The 17500-nt window shown below is 47.9% G+C and overlaps 2 protein-coding genes across 8 annotated transcripts in view; both read right to left on the bottom strand.

Moving 5' to 3' along the window:
- LOC134016406 (CREB3 regulatory factor-like) overlaps nt 1–7542 on the bottom strand; it is a 10285-nt gene extending 2743 nt beyond the window's left edge. Inside the window, exons 1-7 of one of the 6 annotated variants that reach the window (XM_062455763.1) lie at nt 7050–7542; nt 3809–3890; nt 3665–3724; nt 3068–3202; nt 1809–2649; nt 744–911; nt 340–529 (exon numbers count right to left, since the gene is read on the bottom strand). In XM_062455763.1, coding sequence (XP_062311747.1) covers nt 340–529; nt 744–911; nt 1809–2649; nt 3068–3202; nt 3665–3673 — 1343 coding nt within the window. In that variant the 5' untranslated portion in view covers nt 3674–3724; nt 3809–3890; nt 7050–7542. Of the gene's footprint in view, nt 1–339; nt 530–743; nt 912–1808; nt 2650–3067; nt 3203–3664; nt 3725–3808; nt 3891–6065; nt 6475–6757; nt 6776–7049 lie in introns of those variants that run through there. The other 5 variants (XM_062455764.1, XM_062455768.1, XM_062455766.1 and 2 more) reach the window with 5 other exon arrangements.
- A 2023-nt stretch (nt 7543–9565) lies between these two features.
- atpv0e2 (ATPase H+ transporting V0 subunit e2) lies at nt 9566–12548 on the bottom strand. Of its 2 annotated transcripts, none has more exons than XM_062455771.1 (4): nt 12313–12548; nt 11933–11980; nt 11586–11681; nt 9566–11358 (listed from the first exon to the last, which is right to left on the bottom strand). In XM_062455771.1, the coding sequence occupies exons 1-3, from the start codon at nt 12414–12416 to the stop codon at nt 11588–11590; spliced, it is 246 nt and encodes an 81-aa protein (XP_062311755.1). In that variant the 5' UTR covers nt 12417–12548; the 3' UTR covers nt 9566–11358; nt 11586–11587. The 2 variants fall into 2 exon arrangements, with proteins under 2 accessions (XP_062311755.1, XP_062311754.1); XM_062455770.1 differs by having other exon boundaries at nt 11582–11681; nt 12313–12547.
- Between the last annotated feature and the right edge of the window lie 4952 nt (nt 12549–17500).

The following is a 17500-nucleotide window of genomic DNA, read 5'->3' as shown; positions in this document are numbered from 1 at the left end:
TCGAGCAGTTTCACTGCTGTGTGCTGGAGTCTTAACTGTTCCAGGCAGAGGGGCACAGGACTTCTCTAAAGCTGAACCACAGCTCTGAACACATGTTTACACACACACACACACACACTTGTTCCCATGACAAAAGTCACTTTTTATCCAATTTGTTCCCCTCCCTTAATCCATTTGTCTCTCATCCCTTTTTATCTTTTCTCCTTCTCCCTACTCAGTCCTCTCTCACTCTTCCCTCCATCCTGACTCCCCGCCCCCCTATCCCCGCCCCCCTATCCCCGCCCCCCTATCCCCGCCCCCCTATCCCCGCCCCCCTATCCCCGCCCCCCCTGCAGGTACCTGGAGGCCAGCTTGTTCTTCTCCTTGCGGGAGCGTGCCCGGGCCACCACCGGCAGCTCGTTGACGGGTCCCATGCCGTCGATGGCAGCGTTCAGCTTCTGCAGCTGCATCCCGATGTTCTGCAGCTTCTGGGGGTCGGGGGTCAGGTCGCTGGCGTCTGTCTTACGAGCTTTACGGCGTCCCTTCTTACCTGGGGGGCGAGATGGGGGGGGCGGTGAGATGGGGGGGGGGGGTTGGAGGGTCAGGATGGAGGGAAGGAGGCGATGGAAGTAAGCATGTAGGCTACAATAGGGTATTAGTTGGTACACTAGTTACCGTACTAACACTAGTTAGAATACTAGTTTGGGTTCTAGAACTAGTTAGGGTTCTAGTCATGGTGCTGGAGTGCGTATGTGTGTGCGTACCCTCCCTGCGGTACAGGGTGCTGGGCAGCGTGCTGGAGCTCCAGGAGAGAGACCAGCGGATCTCCCCGGACGCCCTCCTACTGCCCCCCGTCTCCCCGGCGTGTCGGTACTCCCAGAAACACCGCCGCTTCTTCGGACGCTCGCCCGCACGGCGCTCCGGCTCCGCCTCTGACGGGGACGGCACACACACACATGAGCGTACACACACACACGAGCGCAGACACACCCCTCCTCCAATACTGACACACACCAGCCAGACAAGATGAGCAAGAAAAAATTAACAATTGTATTGTGTATGTTGTGTATATACAAATATAACTGTAAAACGTGACTGGTAAATAAAAAAAAGAGAATGTGACGTTTAAAAGGAGCCAGTAAAGTGAGAGGGCAGGGGATGGGTTAGGGTTAGGGAAGGGGTCTGGCCTGACGGGGGGAAGCAGAGTGAGCTGTCTGGCCCTGTGTTACACAACCCTGTCTGTCTGTGGAGACCGGCTTTTGCTGCTCTGCTCTACTCTCGCTTTCTCTGTCTCTCTCTCTCTCACACACACACACACACACACAAAGGGATCAACACTTTATCCAGTCTGCCACAAACCGCCTTGAGCTTTGGAGAGAACGAGCACAGCCAAACGGGCACACACACACAGACACACCAACACACACACACACACACACCCACACACACACAGACAGACAGACACACACAGACAGACAGACACACGGTGGAGATGATAGATAACGCTGGAGCCTTTGTGCAGGCCAGAGAGAGAGAGAGCAGAATGAGGTCTGAGAGTGTGGCAGAGACGTATCTGTTACACCACCCTGAGAGAGGGCCATGAGTTTATATAAGACGGGGAGGAGAGGAGGGGAGGAGAGAGGGAGGAGGAGGGGAGGAGAGAGGAGGAACGAGGGAAGAGAGGGCTGAGGAGAGCAGGAAAGAGGAGAGGAGAGGGAGGGAGGGAGTAGAGAAAGAGGGTACAGGAGAGGAGGAGAGAGGAGAGGGAGTAGAGAAAGATGGTACAGGAGAGGAAGGGGAAAAGATGTGTGACATCATCACAGACTCACCGCATTCGGTTTCCGTGGAGCTGGAGAGCTCTGCTGCCGTTTCCTCCACCCCCCCCTCCTCTTCCTCCTCTTCCTCCTCCTCCTCCTCCTCCTCTTCCTCCTCGTCCCCCAACTCTTCCTCCTTTTCTTCTCCCTCCCCTTCTCCCTCCGATATCCTCTTCCCCTCCAGCGCCTCTGTCTCTCCCTCCTCCGGTCCTCTCTTCCTCCTCGTTTCTCCCTCCTCCTCCTCCTCCCCCTCCTCCTCATCCGTCTGTGTGTCAGAGTCTGGGCCTGACCCTGTGGGTCTCTCTCCCTGGACCAACGAGTAATTGTGCTCCTCGCTGCAGTGTTCTACAACCGACCCCGTCGCCGCGACGCCCCCCGCGGCGACCACGGCAACGAGCCGCCCCATCGCCGCGGCGACCTCCTCCTCCTGCTGCGCCACCTGGTACACCTCCACCGTCCGCGCCCTCGTCCCTCGATCCGCCCCTCCCCCCGCCCCCCTCTCCGCCTCCGCCGCCCTCCCCGCCGGGCGGCAGGGGTCAAAGGTCAGGGCCGTGCTCTCCTGCACGCGGGCCTGCGGCCCGGCCTTCCTGTTCCTCTTCCTCCTCTCCTCTTCCTCCTCCTCCTCCTCCTCCCAGCTGCGCCCCCAGCTGCCCATGAGCACGGCGTCCTCTGCGCTCGCCAGCTCCCCCCCCAGGCCCAGCTTGGTGTAGCGGGTCATCTCGTCCAGCGCCGACACGTCCCAGCGCTCCGCCTGCAGGTCCTCCCCCAGGCCCATCCCGTCGTCCACCAGGTCGCTGAGCAACTCGAAGGGCCGTTTCCGAGGCGTTGCCGGGGAGCCCAGCATCAGGACCACGCTCTGGGGGTAAAAGCAGGGAGGGAGGGAGGGAAGGAGGGAGGGAGGGCAGATGAAGGAGGGGAGAGGGAGGAGGTAGGAAAAGGAGGTAAAACATGTAGAAACGTTAGGAGACGTCTAGTGTTTATAAATATGACATGCACACCTGATATACTGTTGTCATGAGGCCTGTCTGCCAAAAGCGTCCAGTCATGACATTGATGTCTATCGATGGTTTCCATGACAGCGGGTCAGAGAGCACTGTGACATCATAACAGCACCTTCATAACAGTGTCATATCCCCCCAGAGTCAACATTCCTCCTGTCTGGTCTGACACAAGAGTTGACTTTCTCAACGTGTTGTTTTGCCACGGCCCCTCGACCATCGGCGGTAAGGAGGGCCCATGTCTTCTTCTGTGGTGTTTCCCCGGCGCAGGCTCACCTGGTCGTACTCCGTCCTGCCCCCTGGGGTCGACACGGCGAGCGGGGACGCGGTGGCCAGCGGGTAGGGGCTGAGGAGGCACCTGGGGGCTCCGTACGCCTCTCCAAACGCTGGCTCCATCCCACTCATGCCCGGCTACAGCACACACACACACGGACACACAAACACACACACACGGACACATGCACACACACACATGCACACACACACAGACACACATACACACACACACGGACACATGCACACACACACAGACACACACACACACGGACACACATACACACACACACAGACACACATACACACACACACGGACACATGCACACACACACAGACACACACACACACACACGGACACACATACACACACACGGACACACACACACACACACACGGACACATGCACACACACACACGGACACATGCACACACAACCATGGACACATGCACACACACACAACCATGGACACATGCACACACATACATGCAGGCACACACACACACACACAGGTTAGTATGCATGTATACACTTGGCATTATTGAGAACGCTTTTTAGCATTTGTTTCTTTGTGTGTGTGTGTGTGTGTGTGTGCCTACCTGAGGCATACCCAAGGCAGGGGTGTGAGTAGGTGGTTACAGTGTTGACGGTGTGTTCAACTGCAAAACATCAACACACTGATTCATGGCAGGCTAAAGAAGAGGAAGATGAGGTGGAGGAGGAAGAGGAGGGCGTTGGGTTACCTGAACATCAAAAACGATCAGGGTGAAGGAACCGTTCCTCTTCCCATGCTGCTGTCACTGCCACAGCCTCGTCTCTGCTGCGCTACGAGGAACAGGAAGCAGGAAGTTAGACGGGCTGCGTCTCCACAGCTTCACTTCCTGCCCCCGACCCTCCTGAGCTGCCGCGCCGCCGGGTTTCGGAAGGAAATGAAACCTGCGGCCGTGAGTGGATGAGGTGAGTCTGCTACAGGGCTCGTGGAGGGGCGGGCGGCGAGTCCTGATTGGTCGAGGGGGGGGGGGGGGAGAGAGCATGGGGAGGAAACAAGTCTACACAACAGAGACAGGACCGGAGCCTGTGTCCTCAGTTGGCTTGTCTCTCTAACCCACACACACACACACGTGTGTGCAAACACCAGAGCACTCTAACCCAGATAAGATAAGAGGAGCACAGAGGAGCACGTGGGGTTTACCGAGGTTGGCAGATCTGGGACCAGCGTGGACAGAGGCACCTTGGACGTCAGGGTGCCTCTGGCTCAGACGGGGCTGATCTCAGAGCAGCTCAGAGTGCCCTGCGCTCCCCTGCCAAGCTGACCTCACACACACAGGAATGAGGAAGTCAGCCCTCGCCGGGGTGACAGTTAACACAACAACGTGCCTGCGTGGGAGTTTGTTTGTACATGGAGACATCTCTAACACTGGGACGTTTTGTGTGTGTGTGTGCGTGTGTGTAATCTAACACTGTGTTGTGAAGAGCGCTACAGTGTAGTCACTTCTGAGTGGATGCTGAGAAAAACACAGTAACCTTTCTCCCCGAGAGGCTAGCCGAACACTGAGATTCTGAGAATGCTTCTCACAAGGACCCCAAACATCTTTGGAACTCTAAGAATCTGGTATAATGCCACTGGAATAAATCTAAGAATGCTTTTAGAATGAGGTGGAGCCTTCTAGAATTGGCCTTCTAGAACAATTATCAGCTGCTGAGCAACCTGTACATGCATGCACCGCGTGACTCAAGATATTTAGAATTGTTTTATAGCGCTTGCACACACACGCACACATATAATATGAATACAATTCTGTCGTACAAAACGTTACACACTATCACCAATAACAAGTGTTTAGATGCGCTGCTGCTGGAAGAAATTATCTGATGAAGAGCCACGCTTTGTCTGTCAATCATTCAGTGAGTGTTGATTCAACACAGCCTGTCCAAAGGTCATCGCGCCGGTCACTGGGCTGGAAATTAGGTCTCGCGGCAAGGTTCCCATACACGTTTAAATCGCGCGAACCTCAGGAAGAGACGGTTCTCTGTTCCTTTCCACGGAAGAGACACGAGAGCTTTGCTGCCACGGATCTGAGCATTATTGGCTGCCCAAACATTGTTTGCGCATGTGTGTGTGTGTGTGTCCACAACACGAACACTCCTGTGGGCAACACGCAGGACACAATAGCCTGGAGATAGTTAAACTGACTATCAAACGGCACCATAAACATAATAAAGTTTGTGTCCCCCCATTCAACCCCGACCTGAATTCTGACCCAAGCCATGCCAACAAAGTCGGTATTTCACCCAGATAATAAGCCATTTATAGCCAAATTATACATAGGCTACATTCTCTAGAGTATAATGTGGCAATATCTGAATTTAAATTACGTGCATTGTTAAGAAATCCCGCCACGGGGAGAGACGTGAAAGATGCTGTCTAAACAACGGACCACACCGTTAATGAGGCATGTTGGCACCCGCCCGTCCGGTCGAGTTAGAATGTTTAGGACCCACACGCGCAGAAACTGCAAGCACATTTTACCAGCGACGTTTTACTGTTTCAACCAAAATCGTTATTGTTGTCGAGTCCGTGTGACCTAGATTAGGCAGTTAGGCTATATTACATCAGATCCTGCTAATCTAATGACTTCGAATTTATTTGGTCAAACAAATCCACCGTTCTCATTCTAATACAATTCGAGATACTGTTGAGTTTTGTTACAAGTCAATAAAGAGATGGGCCTATTGCGCATTTAAACGAAGTCACGCAAAGTGCAGTGGGGTTAGCTAGCTCGCTGCTACTGTGGGCAGACGTGCATGAATCAGCGCGTATAGTGGCAAAGAGACAACTAGGGCGACTGACTGCTCGGTGAGACCGTCTGGGAAACGAATTTGTCAAATTAAGATGCCCGTGGACGAGCCGTTTGGCACAGAAATTTGGCCTACTACAATATGAATGTTATTCCGTCTGCCCCCTTTAAAAAGGGATTATTGCAACAGTCTGGCGATTACCACGCGCACCCGATGATCCCTCTTCTTCTTTTTTAATGTCCTTGTAATTATTTATCCTCCTGAAAAGTGTTCCGTGCTCCTCCACGTTTTTACCAGCGTCCGCGTGCAGTCTTTGTTGTTTAACGTGTTCCCTCGTTATATATAAAAAGTCTTAATTAATTAAACGTAGCCTATTAACACGACGAACTGAAGAGTGACGTCTTGGGCACCCGGTGGTGAGTCTGCACCGCTGGATAGTGGCACAACAAAGATAGAGCGCCGTCTGAGCGCCGTGGGCCATGGCTCTCATTCGGTGTCCCGCATGGCATGCCAGACCATCGAGCACGAGACCCGATCGGAACCCATAGCGAGAGACATTCTTAACACCAACAAGGGAGAAAGTATCCACAATCTAAATTATTTTCAAACCAAGCGTGTTGACCAGCGCGAAATTTGGGATGCTGATTTTAATATTTGTAGCGTACCCCCTACCCCGCCCCCCAGCCCACACACACTCAATTTGGGGCGCAGCTGGTGTATGCTAGGCTGCAAGCGGATGTCCATTATTAATTGTTAATAAGGCAGCAAAGCCCGATTTGATAGCGTGCGGTGTGGCAGCCAGAACAAACTGAATTACTGTATATAGCCTTCTCGTGACCTACAAACGAATTCACAGTTACAAATATGACTACATGTTGCTAAAAGGAAGTTACCTAATTTCCCCTCTTGTGCTCGCTCTCCACCTGTGTGTGAGGGTGTGTGTGTGTGTGTGTGTGTGTAAATGTTACATGCATACTTGATCCCACTCTAAAACAGTTAACGGGCAAAGTTGAAAGGGTATTGAGGATGTCACAAAGACGCCAATTCTCCTCGCGTGCCCGGTAATCGTCTCCCTAAATGCCCCAAAATTGTACAAGCACGAGGCGATCTATGGAGGGATCTACCAAATTCTTCAGTGAATTACAAGACTATAGTAGTAGTAAAGAAGATGCACGCCATAGCTACCTTATTAGGTGCCGTCCAGTGTCCCTTTGGTGTTAACGTGTAAAAATGTCGGGCCACAGAAACATAAATTATTACGCACAAATCGCAGCGAAAAAAAAGCTCCGACAAGGAGACTCGCAGCAAACAAATCATTTATCCCACATTGAGGAAGTTAGTTTCTAAACAGCTGGTATTGAGCCTGTCCACAGTGGATAAAAAGGGACTCGGGTGCTTCAACGTGAAAAGCTTTGGTCCCGTGCGCAGTCATTTTGGAGATGACACCAGACGCACATACATTTATCCGTCCAACGACCGCTTTGAAGACCTTAATCCAGCCAAAGACGACTCAAATATACGTTAGAAATCCTGACAAAAACGACAACCCCCCTTACGTCCGACTTGGTGTCGCCCGCATGACTCACAATTAAAAAAGGAGAGAAAAAAAAACGTGCCTACCCTCTCGGCGTAATAATAACACACTTTTATTTTTCCTTCGACCCCTGAGCGTCTAGGGGCGTGGCATGTGACTGCGAGGCGTGTATGATGTTATTATGTAGCACGATTGTCGTAACATAATCGTGTAACTCGTGTACTTGTGAAACGCAATGGTTACAGCATTTCGATCGTGAGAAAAAAACGGGACCGAGCTATACGGAGAAAGCGACAGAATTGGAGAGCCGACATAAAATGGAAACTGTCAGCGGTAAACAGGCGGTTGACTGGGGGGCATTTGAGTTCACGAGCCTTGTGTATATTTCCAGTGAAAAAGGATATGGCTGGCCTCGACAAAACGCTACGTCAGAGGGCGGGTTCACGTGACCCGTCTTTAAGGACACCGAGAAGGAACGAGAACTTGAATCTGTTGAACCAAATGTAGGTTATAACCAAATGTAGGTTATACCGTCCAATAATTGTCCGGACCGTCGTTTTCCCCAAAAAGTAAAATGGCGAAAGAGCGAAAATAAATATAGCCTACGCTAACTTAGTAACTGAAAAAGAAGCCTTTCAGACCGTTTTTGCGCCTATTAATCGATACAAATTAATGAATTGTGTCTCAACAAACAGACACGCTATTATTTAAATGTAGCCCACTTAAATTTAAATCAGTTTACGAGACCCGTGTGTGCAGTAGCCTGTCACGTTATATTTTCATTAATAATAGAAAGGCTTAGTCTCGCCCTCTCTCCCTCCCTCTTCTTCTCCCTTCCTCTCCTCCCTCTTCCTCGTTCCCTCTATTCTCTGTTCCCCTTCTTTCTGTCACTCACCTTCTCCCTCCCTCTTCTCACTCACTCACTCCCCCTCCCTTCCACTCTCTCCTCTCAATCTGCGACCACATTCCACATAGAAGACGGTCCAGTACCTTTTACGAGATAGGGCGTTACCATGGTAACATCAAGGCCGTCCGTTTGATATGGTGAATTCCTTTATGATATTCCCACTTACAAAGCCTGTCCCAGGAACGAACCTGTGACGTCAGCTCTCGTCTGAAGCACGTTCCTTTTACAGCTTCACTCATGATGGAACTGTTGAAGGCATGCATGCACAGATATCGACTTCAACGATCTGTAATGTTTGTAAACTCAGTGGTCAGCGAGTTCACCTTCTGACAGAGCCAGTAGGCTTCTGCCCAGTCTTACCGAATCCCAAATCTGTGTGTGACTGGATCTCAATGACTCATGTCTGTAGTTTTACATAACAAAATCCTAATCCCAGCCTGCACTTGAGCAGCGACCAGTGTGGTTCAGGTATTTTATTTCTTGTAAACTTTAGAGTTGGACGTGAGAGGTAGGGAGAGCTACTATCATCATCTGCTTGGATCTGACTTGGTTCATATCCTCCTTCTGTTGTGTTCCTCTCTCTCCCCTCCTCTCTCCCCCCTCTACTCTCTCTACCTCTCCTCTCTCTCCCCCCTCCTCTCCTCTCTCTACCTCTCCTCTCTCTACCCCTTCTCTCCTCTCGCTCTGGATAAGAGCGTCTGCTAAATGACTAAATGTCTTTACCCTCCACTCTCTCCCCTCCTCTCCTCTCTCCCCTCCTCTCTCTGTCTACCCCTCCTCTCTCCTCTGTGTGTGTGTGTATGAGTAAAATAGTTAGCCTATATTTGAAGGTAATTTGATCAAACCAGCTGGAGTCCCTGGTCACATGTAGTCCCTCCCTGCACCTGCATTCACCACATGGAGATCCATCATGTACACATTCTCCCTGTCACACACACACACACACAACTTACAGTAACACACTACACAAATACATTTGCAAGCTGGTATGCAGAAACACTCAAGAGAGGTTTTGTTAAACTTGTAGAACCAGTTGCTGGTTCCACCGTAGCGTTAAGTTCCATACTTTGATAAGAAAATCTAAAATAGACAGATTGTATGTGATCTTTGAATGTGTACACACTGGAAATCATGGTTGGGTTAGGTCTGGTTCAGGTGTGTGTATACGGAAAGTAAAACAGTATGAGACACTAACCTCTGCATGTGTGTGTGTGTGTGTGTGTGTATGTGGAGAGGAATCCCAAAAATAGAGAACAGGACCATACCAGACATCCAGACCTTTACTATGGGTTTTACAATGAACAACCATGACGTCACTTCACACACAGAATCTACATTACTGTACACATGTAGTCGTCTACCTCTTTCATTCCACTGGTTGGGGTTTCAGTTTCCATGGTGACCAGGAAGGGGGGGGGGCATAAACAGTTCCCCCTTCGTAGTAAATATCCCTCTCTCCCCCCTTCCTCCCCCTCTCTCGCCCTGGTGAATGTGACCGTTCCACTACCACCGCTACAGGGGAGGCTAAAGGAAAGAATACAACATAATTTGGTCTTTCTAAAAAGTAGCTGTATATTTAATATATATATGCATCTGCATACATATACATATATTGATCTAAGTTTCTATCTGAGTTCATTTTTGGCTGAAGCAGAGTGTTTTCAGAGGCCAGTGGCAGCGTCTCTGGGGGGAAGGCTGTAGCGGTGGTGGAGGTCTGGTCGTCACGCCAACCCCTCGCTCGTCCTGCGCTCCCAAGCAGGCGGCCAATACCTCCCAATGAGGTGAAGACATGGAGCCCGCATGGGAGGAAATCGGGGGGGGGGGGGGGGCTTTGGGGGATGGGGGAGGCGTCACCATGGCAACAAAAACGAGATTATCCCAATTTACAGTATGAGTTAACTGCATCAACTCAAATTATTAACAACTGTATTGTCTCAAGAGATCTTGTTTCTTGGGGAGGGTGTGTGTGTGTGTGTGGGGGGGGGGGGGGGGGGGAATCTGAGGAGGATGAAGAAGCTCTGTGTTGATCAGGTTTAATGGAGTCTGAAGTGGAACAGGCTCTTGAACTTCCTCTCCCTTCCATGGCTGCTATCCAAACTCACTGTAAAGTAGCCTGCTTTTACTAACACACTCACACACAGTCATAATAACAAGATTGCAGTTGTCCCTGGTCCTTTCACCGTGCAGATTAAGCATGATGGATAAAGGACATACAAAAAAATATAAGAATTTTACATAAACATAGATACTCATAACTTAATACTCGGATCATTAACGACACGTAAACAATAAAACTAGATGTAAACAGTAGCATATTTTAACAGGGATGGGAATCAGATTTCTGTACTCAAGCTTGAAAACTATAAGAAACTCATGAGACTAGATGTTTTGGCGCTCACAAAGCAGACTTGGCCATGATAAAAAACAATCTATTTTCTGAATTATTTATCACAATTAACCTTGAGAACAAAACCATCATCACCATCATTCAAACGTTCCCTTCGGTAATCTTTCCGTCATGTCAACGCAGGGCCCATCATGTGATCAGGGGGGTCCTTTTCTACACTCTTCCATTTTGTCTAACACTTCCACATCTAACATGAACATACGTCTAGACAACAATATATTTTGAAGCGCCCTCCCTCCCCCCCACCCCTCCCCCCCACCGTAGCAACCATCAGCAGGACTTTACACAGTTGAGTGGGTCTCCCCACTTTGACTCAGTCACATGCAACAGTGACAGCAGGCGGTTGATGTGTGACTATCTACCTGGAAGGGCCCTTCAAAATAAAAGCATCGCCTCTTTCTTTCTACACATTCACCTCGTTTTGACCCCGTTTACTCAAGGAAGAGACCGGCTCAATCTGCTGCTTTCTAAATGTTCCGGAATGTTTCAGTGGAACGTTTCAGTGACGAGACAAATCACTTGAAAAAAAGGTGGAGGGGTTGTGTACTACTGTATCAGACGATATGTAGAGGGGGGCGGGGCGGGCGGGGAGGGGATGGAGTGAGCGGGTGAAGAGATGTCCAGCCACAGGGGTCAAACCTCATCCCTGAAGAGAGAGAGAGAGAGAGAGAGAGAGAGAGAGAGAGAGACAGACAGAGGGAGCGAGAGAGCGAGAGGGAGAGAGAGAGGGAGAGAGAGAGGGAGAGAGAGAGGGAGAGAGAGAGGGAGAGAGAGAGGGAGAGAGAATGTTAAAGACAGAAAGAGAGGTAACTTCAACACCACACTAGGAGACTAGCCTTGTCTGCCTCTACTGCTGCCTCAGGCCTCACCTGCCTCTACTCCCAGAAGTAGCGCAGGTACCAGATGGTCTCGTTCTTCAGCTGAGGTCCAAACAGAGGGTTCGCCTGGGCCAGGATCGCTATGAGCCAACTGGGGGGGAGAGAGAGGGCAAGGTAAGAGAGAATAAAACAGAGAGAGGCAGCAGGAGAGAACAGCAAGAGAGGTGGTGGGATAGGTGAGAGAATAAGAATACCTTTAATATCAGATTTTTAAAAATTCCTTTCAGAGGTTTATGTTTAAATGCTCCTGTTGTCGTCTGAGTAGCTGCCGTCATTGCATTGTATACAATGACACTGAACTTGCTAGTAACTTTAAACGCATAACAGAACACCCATACTCACAACAGGTAACAGCACACCGCTGTCAGAATCAGACTAGTGATGATGACCCTGGGGATGTACAGCAAAAGGATGCATTAGTAAAACACACACACACGGTTGCTAACAGCGTAACAGCATACGGGCACACTGAGGATGAGCGCGAGAGACAGCATCACGAGCCAACGATGACGCGCTGAGCGCGGCCTACAGTCAGTCAGATCGCTCGTTCATTCACAATGATGCTGATAGGGAACGTTAAGCGACACAATATTCAAAGTGAAACATGTATACATACTTAATCACATATGCAAACTAATTAAATGGAAGAGCTATCGAGAATACCGCACGTATATATATTTCTTTTTTTTCGTTGGCTTTGACCAAATGAAGCCGTTACCTACCCTCGGTTTGGTCCTTTGGGTACGAAGAAGGGAGCTACAACCCCAACCAAAGCCCATAACGTCGTGAAACAGATCATAGGCAGGGCAAGAGAGTGAGAAACCATCGTTTCGGAAATTGAAGGGCCGTTAAAATTGATAAATAAATAGGCCTACGCGAAATTGCTCCTTCGGCATTAGCGCATCAAGAGATCCGTTCCGTCCTGATTCAGAGCAGTCTGAGCGAGTCCCGCCTTCTCTTGAACGAGCGTATCTGATTGGCACGATTTACTGCAATTCCCCACTTTGATTGGTTTAAAATATTGCCTTGGATGGATTAAGACGCCAGTGGTTGTTGGAAATGTAGTTTCCAAATTCTCATTACAGAATTGCAATAACGTTACCATAAATGTCAGGCAAAAAGCACTATTACGTAGCCTACTCTTTAATGATGCTGTTTGTTTTACTGCGGCAGATGAAGCTGTAATATCTAGCTGTCTGTATAGTCTACATGTAGGCTAGGCCTATGTTAGCAAAGGGGTATTTTACCGTTGCCATGTGCACCTGCAATACCTCAACCCTCCCTTCATTTATTTTTACATATTTCCAAAGTGAGCCAAACGACTGATGCGTGTCCTCTCAAAAATGCAGACACAGAAAGCCTATAGACTAAACTTTAGGAAAGATAGTGTGGAGGAAGAGATTTGGGACGTTTTTTTCTCAAACTGCCTGCATCTGCTTTAGCATATATCCCAATACATTTCCGTAGGCCCAAAAGGCATCGTAACTTGGTAATACTTTGCATAAGAACATTTTGAAAACCTGCCAACTGCAAACGTGTTCTTCGTGAATTCCCGTAGGCCAACATACAAGTTATCAGATGTCGGCAAGAATCTGTGCTTGTCATGTAGGCTACGTCAAATACCCTGCTTGGATTCTGTAAACAAACCGTAAAACTAATCCCATAATTCTCATTCAAAGTGTCATGGACATCAGATACAGATCTCAATATGAGACTTTCAAGTTTCAGAGTTATTATGAGTGCGGTAATGACAATTAATGAAACATACTTTATATAATAACTTTATAGGCTAGGCTACTTTTGTACTAACAATATGTACAAATAATATATAATATGTAGGCCTACATATGAATAGGGCCTATAAAACCACTTCATAACGTTCTATATGAACGTATGGTTAACTAATACTAGCTAATAGAAATGTTTGATTAAAAGGTCAACGTCTACATGGATTTGACAGTTGATTAAAAATACTCTGTTTCAGGCTGGAAAATAATGTGTACTTACAGTGCTGGGTGTGGCCCATCCCTTTACACACACACACACACACACACACACACACACACACACACACACACACACAATCACACACGAACGCCCACAGCCCGGTCAACCCTGTCTGCTTTGCATTTCCAAGAATTGTGGATGAAGTGTAGATGGAAGGGTGTGTTTGGTTTGTTGGAGGTAGCCAAACAACGACCTGGCACGTTGCGCGTGATAAACGATCTCTTGGGACTAGAAGGCCAACATGTATTCTCTAACACAGCCTACTGTACAGTATGATATTAGAGTGATACACAGTAGGCGCGCCAATTTAGCCTTCACCTGATTTAACTATTTCATCAGTTAGTAAGATCACACAATATTCCACAAGAGTTTTAAACCTTAAAAGTTGCTTTCAAACTTCTTCCCAAACTGCAAGACCTTGAATGTGCCAGCAGTGATGATATTAAACACCATGTTTATATATATTTTTGAGTGTGTCCTTAAACGCTGAGGTGTAGAGTTACGACCAGAGACGTTTTTTAACTTGTGTCTGGGTAAAACCACAGAGAGTGTCTGCCGGGGATGTGTGGATCATTTTTACAGCACAGTACAATAGGCTTCCAATTGTATTGTTATCAGCATTTTGATCTCCTACTACTATCTCCACCAGTGCTACAACGCCCCTTAGCGTCGCTGTATAGTTGAAAAGCGTACTTTTTCTTTTGGAAGCCGTCCTTTTTAGGGGACTGGCCCTTTAAGACTGTCCTGCGCGGCAGCCGCGTTCACCGCCGCTCCGCAGTGTGGAAGATGTTAGGAACCACCGCAGCGCCACCAATAGCGGAAGGCAGAGCCAGAGAGCTGTAACAGTAGACCACGCACGCCAATAAGACGAACAATCTTAAGTTTATGTCCGCTTGTGCATTTTAAAGACTTATGTATCCAGAAGTTTGACTGTTTTTCAATTAATTGGCGCAATCGACAGGATGATGCTGAATAATCGATCTGAGAAGTTCCACTGATGTCAGCCGGGTATTGGGAATAGTTGGCGGTGAGTAGCCTACGAGCTGTCATTCCGGCTGTCAAGTATAAAGTTGATATACCGGAGTGACACACACACACGCCCACACGCACACTCACAAAAAAGTTTGACACAAAGCCCCAGAATGTTTCTTTAACCCTTGTGTTATCTTCGGGTCATTCTGACCATCAGTCATTGTGACCCACCGTCGTATTGTGACAAATTTACCTCATACAAAAACAAAGTGAAGCATTTTCTTTTAACTGTCGGGCTGTCTCAGACCCCCCACATTGGAATGGTTAAAAGAAAATTATTTGTATTTGTTTTTGTATTGGGTAAAATTGGGTAAACACAACGATGGTTCGTTATGAACCTTTGGGTCATATGACCCGAAGGCAGCACGAGGGTTAAACCAAGTTTTCAACTAAAAGCTGATACAAAGCTTAATCGCTAGATTATAAAAAATAAATCGTATTTAGCCTAAAAGAAAGGCCTACTTGGACGTTTATCCTGTTTGGAAAAGTTGCAGCAACAACGGCAGATTTAGTTTTTAGTTCCCGTCATGTTAATGTCCTACTACTTCTCCCTACATGTGCAAACATGTCAACACGCGACATGGGAATCTGAGACGACGTTTCAATAATGGCAAGACATGGGCAGGCATAGTCGGCCTACAGAGGGGTCGGATAACGTGAAATCGCATTCGGGAATGGAATCCTGCCAAACATTCTAGAACAAGATAGGGTTCTAATAGTCCGGTGCTAAAGATAGGTCTATACAAACTCACACACACGCACACACACACGGTGCATGAAAAACTTGCCTAAACGTTTCTTAATACCACATCACATAAACTAGTTAAACACTATTCCCCTTGTCTATCCTCATGCCTATATGCAACATCACATTCTGGATTAACAGGGGGTGTGGCAGTTACCGCATCACTATTCTATAGAAGTCAATGATGGGGCGCAGGTTTGTTTTCCAAAAGTGGGTGGGACAGTTTTTTTTTAATAACCAAGATCCGGCCGTTAAATATCTTTATCTTAATAAAAAGTGCGAGTGGGACTGATTTGTTGTTTTGTATAATGAAACCTATGCCCCTGAGCCAATCAAATCAGAGTTGAATTCTAAAACCGTCCGAAACGTAGGAGGAACATGGAGGAAGCGGTCCCCGAACGGAGACAACTCTCACAGCTTCTGCTTTTGAACAGCAAGACCGAAGCGTGGTCTCCTATTTCTGTTAAAACGCAAACGTTGACTTAAACACAAGTTGTTTAAGATGGCTTGAATGCTGCTCTGATCTCTGTTTTCCATGGCTGTGTTTGGGTTCCGTGAGAGATCATGTTCCCCTGTGGTTACTGTTGATGACTCAGAGAGGCACGGACACTGAGATTCCTCCCTGGCCGGCCTGTCTTTGTTCTGAGTGTCTGTGTGTGTCTGTGTGTTACACACAGTTTTGTTTTAATAGGAAATGCGTGCCTGTGTATTTCCTCTCTCCCTTACTTTCTATTTGACTTATCCCTGCTCTTCCCCCCTCCCCCCCCCATCTCTCTCTCTCTCTATCTCTCTCTCTCTGTCTGTCTCTCTCTCTCTTCTCTCTCTCTCTCTCTCTCTCTCTCTCTCTCTCTCTCTCTCTCTCTCTCTCTCTCTCTCATCTCTCTCGTCTCTATCTCTATCTCTATCTCTGTCTCTCTCTGTATGTCTGTCTGTCTGTCTCTCTCTCTCTCTCTCTCTCTCTCTTTCTCTCTCCTCTCTCTCTCTCTCTCTCTCTCTCTCTCTCTCTCCTCTCTCTCTCTCTCTCTCTCTCTCTCTCACACACACACTTCCCCTTACCCCACACTCCTCATCTCCTGTCTGTGGAAGAAGTTGTTAAAAAGTTAAAAGTTAAAAACACTAAAAGTTCAGGCTCTGGATTCGCACATCTAATCATATCAAATCAAAATGTATTGTATAGCCCTTTTTACAAGCAATGTCACAGAGGGCTTCACATACGCACATACGTACTTACATTTACATTTATTCATTAGCAGATGCTTTTATCCATAGCGACTTTCAGAGAGAGCTTTACAAAAGTCAATGATCATGAACAACGAGCTCCAAAAACATTGTGGGAGAAGCATACATTGTGAAAAGCAAATAAGTGCCAATGAAAGGAAACATAAGAGCATGTAGTTAAACAAGTTTTTCGTTTGGGCCTGGCTCCTGTTGTTCCAAGGTCATAGGTCACATGGTGAACTTCTCACAGATCTATATATATAACAGCAAAGTCTCTCTGAAGCACCAAGCTAAGAGGACATAATTTGTATATAAAAAAGCAAAGATAACAGACTGCCAGCAGGTGTTCATTATCATGCAGACTCTTAATCATAGACTACGACAGACCCATTGCTTGAGGGCGCTTCACTATATCAGGTCTCCTTGGTTTCCTAGAACCCTGTGGTCAGGACAACTTCCCTAGACCAACGCCAGTCTCCAGCCAGCCCAGAAAGCTTTTTCTCAGCCTTCAGAATGTATTTGCGTCCTATAACTTCTGGTAGCAGCTGTCATCAGTACACAATATATGTTACAGCAGGAACATATACATAGGAAATAGTTGTAAGACACTAAGGCAATGGCTGATATGCTGATTGTGATGCAAATGAGCACCTAGCAAATACTTGATTTTTCAAATTCCCACCTGCATTTGCTCTCTCTCTCCTCTCTCTCTCTCTCTCTCTCTCTCTCCTCTCTCTCTCTCTCTCTCTCTCTCATCTCTCTCTCTCTCATCTCTCTCTCTCTCTCTCTCTCTCTCTCTCTCTCTCTCTCTCTCTCTCTCTCTCTCTCTCTCTCTCTCTTTCTCTCTATCTCTCTCTCCTCTACTCCTCCAATCTTTGATGGGAGGCTGGGGTGAGAGAGAAGTTTTC

The sequence above is a fragment of the Osmerus eperlanus genome, unplaced genomic scaffold (genome assembly GCF_963692335.1).
Source record: "Osmerus eperlanus unplaced genomic scaffold, fOsmEpe2.1 SCAFFOLD_63, whole genome shotgun sequence".
Lineage (NCBI taxonomy): Eukaryota > Metazoa > Chordata > Actinopteri > Osmeriformes > Osmeridae > Osmerus > Osmerus eperlanus.
The sequence above is the reverse complement of the archived record's forward strand: the minus strand, read 5'-3'. Positions and strand labels throughout refer to the sequence as shown.

What these genes read in the sequence shown, in the direction of transcription:
- atpv0e2 (XM_062455771.1), bottom strand. Translation starts at nt 12,416, where the DNA reads ATGGTTTCTCACTCTCTTGCCCTGCCTATGATCTGTTTCACGACGTTA. An exon ending in CCCAAAGGACCAAACCGAGG is followed by an intron (nt 11,981 to 12,312) that starts GTAGGTAACGGC and finishes GTACATCCCCAG; the next exon opens with GGTCATCATCACTAGTCTGA. An exon ending in GCGGTGTGCTGTTACCTGTT is followed by an intron (nt 11,682 to 11,932) that starts GTGAGTATGGGT and finishes TCTCCCCCCCAG; the next exon opens with TTGGCTCATAGCGATCCTGG.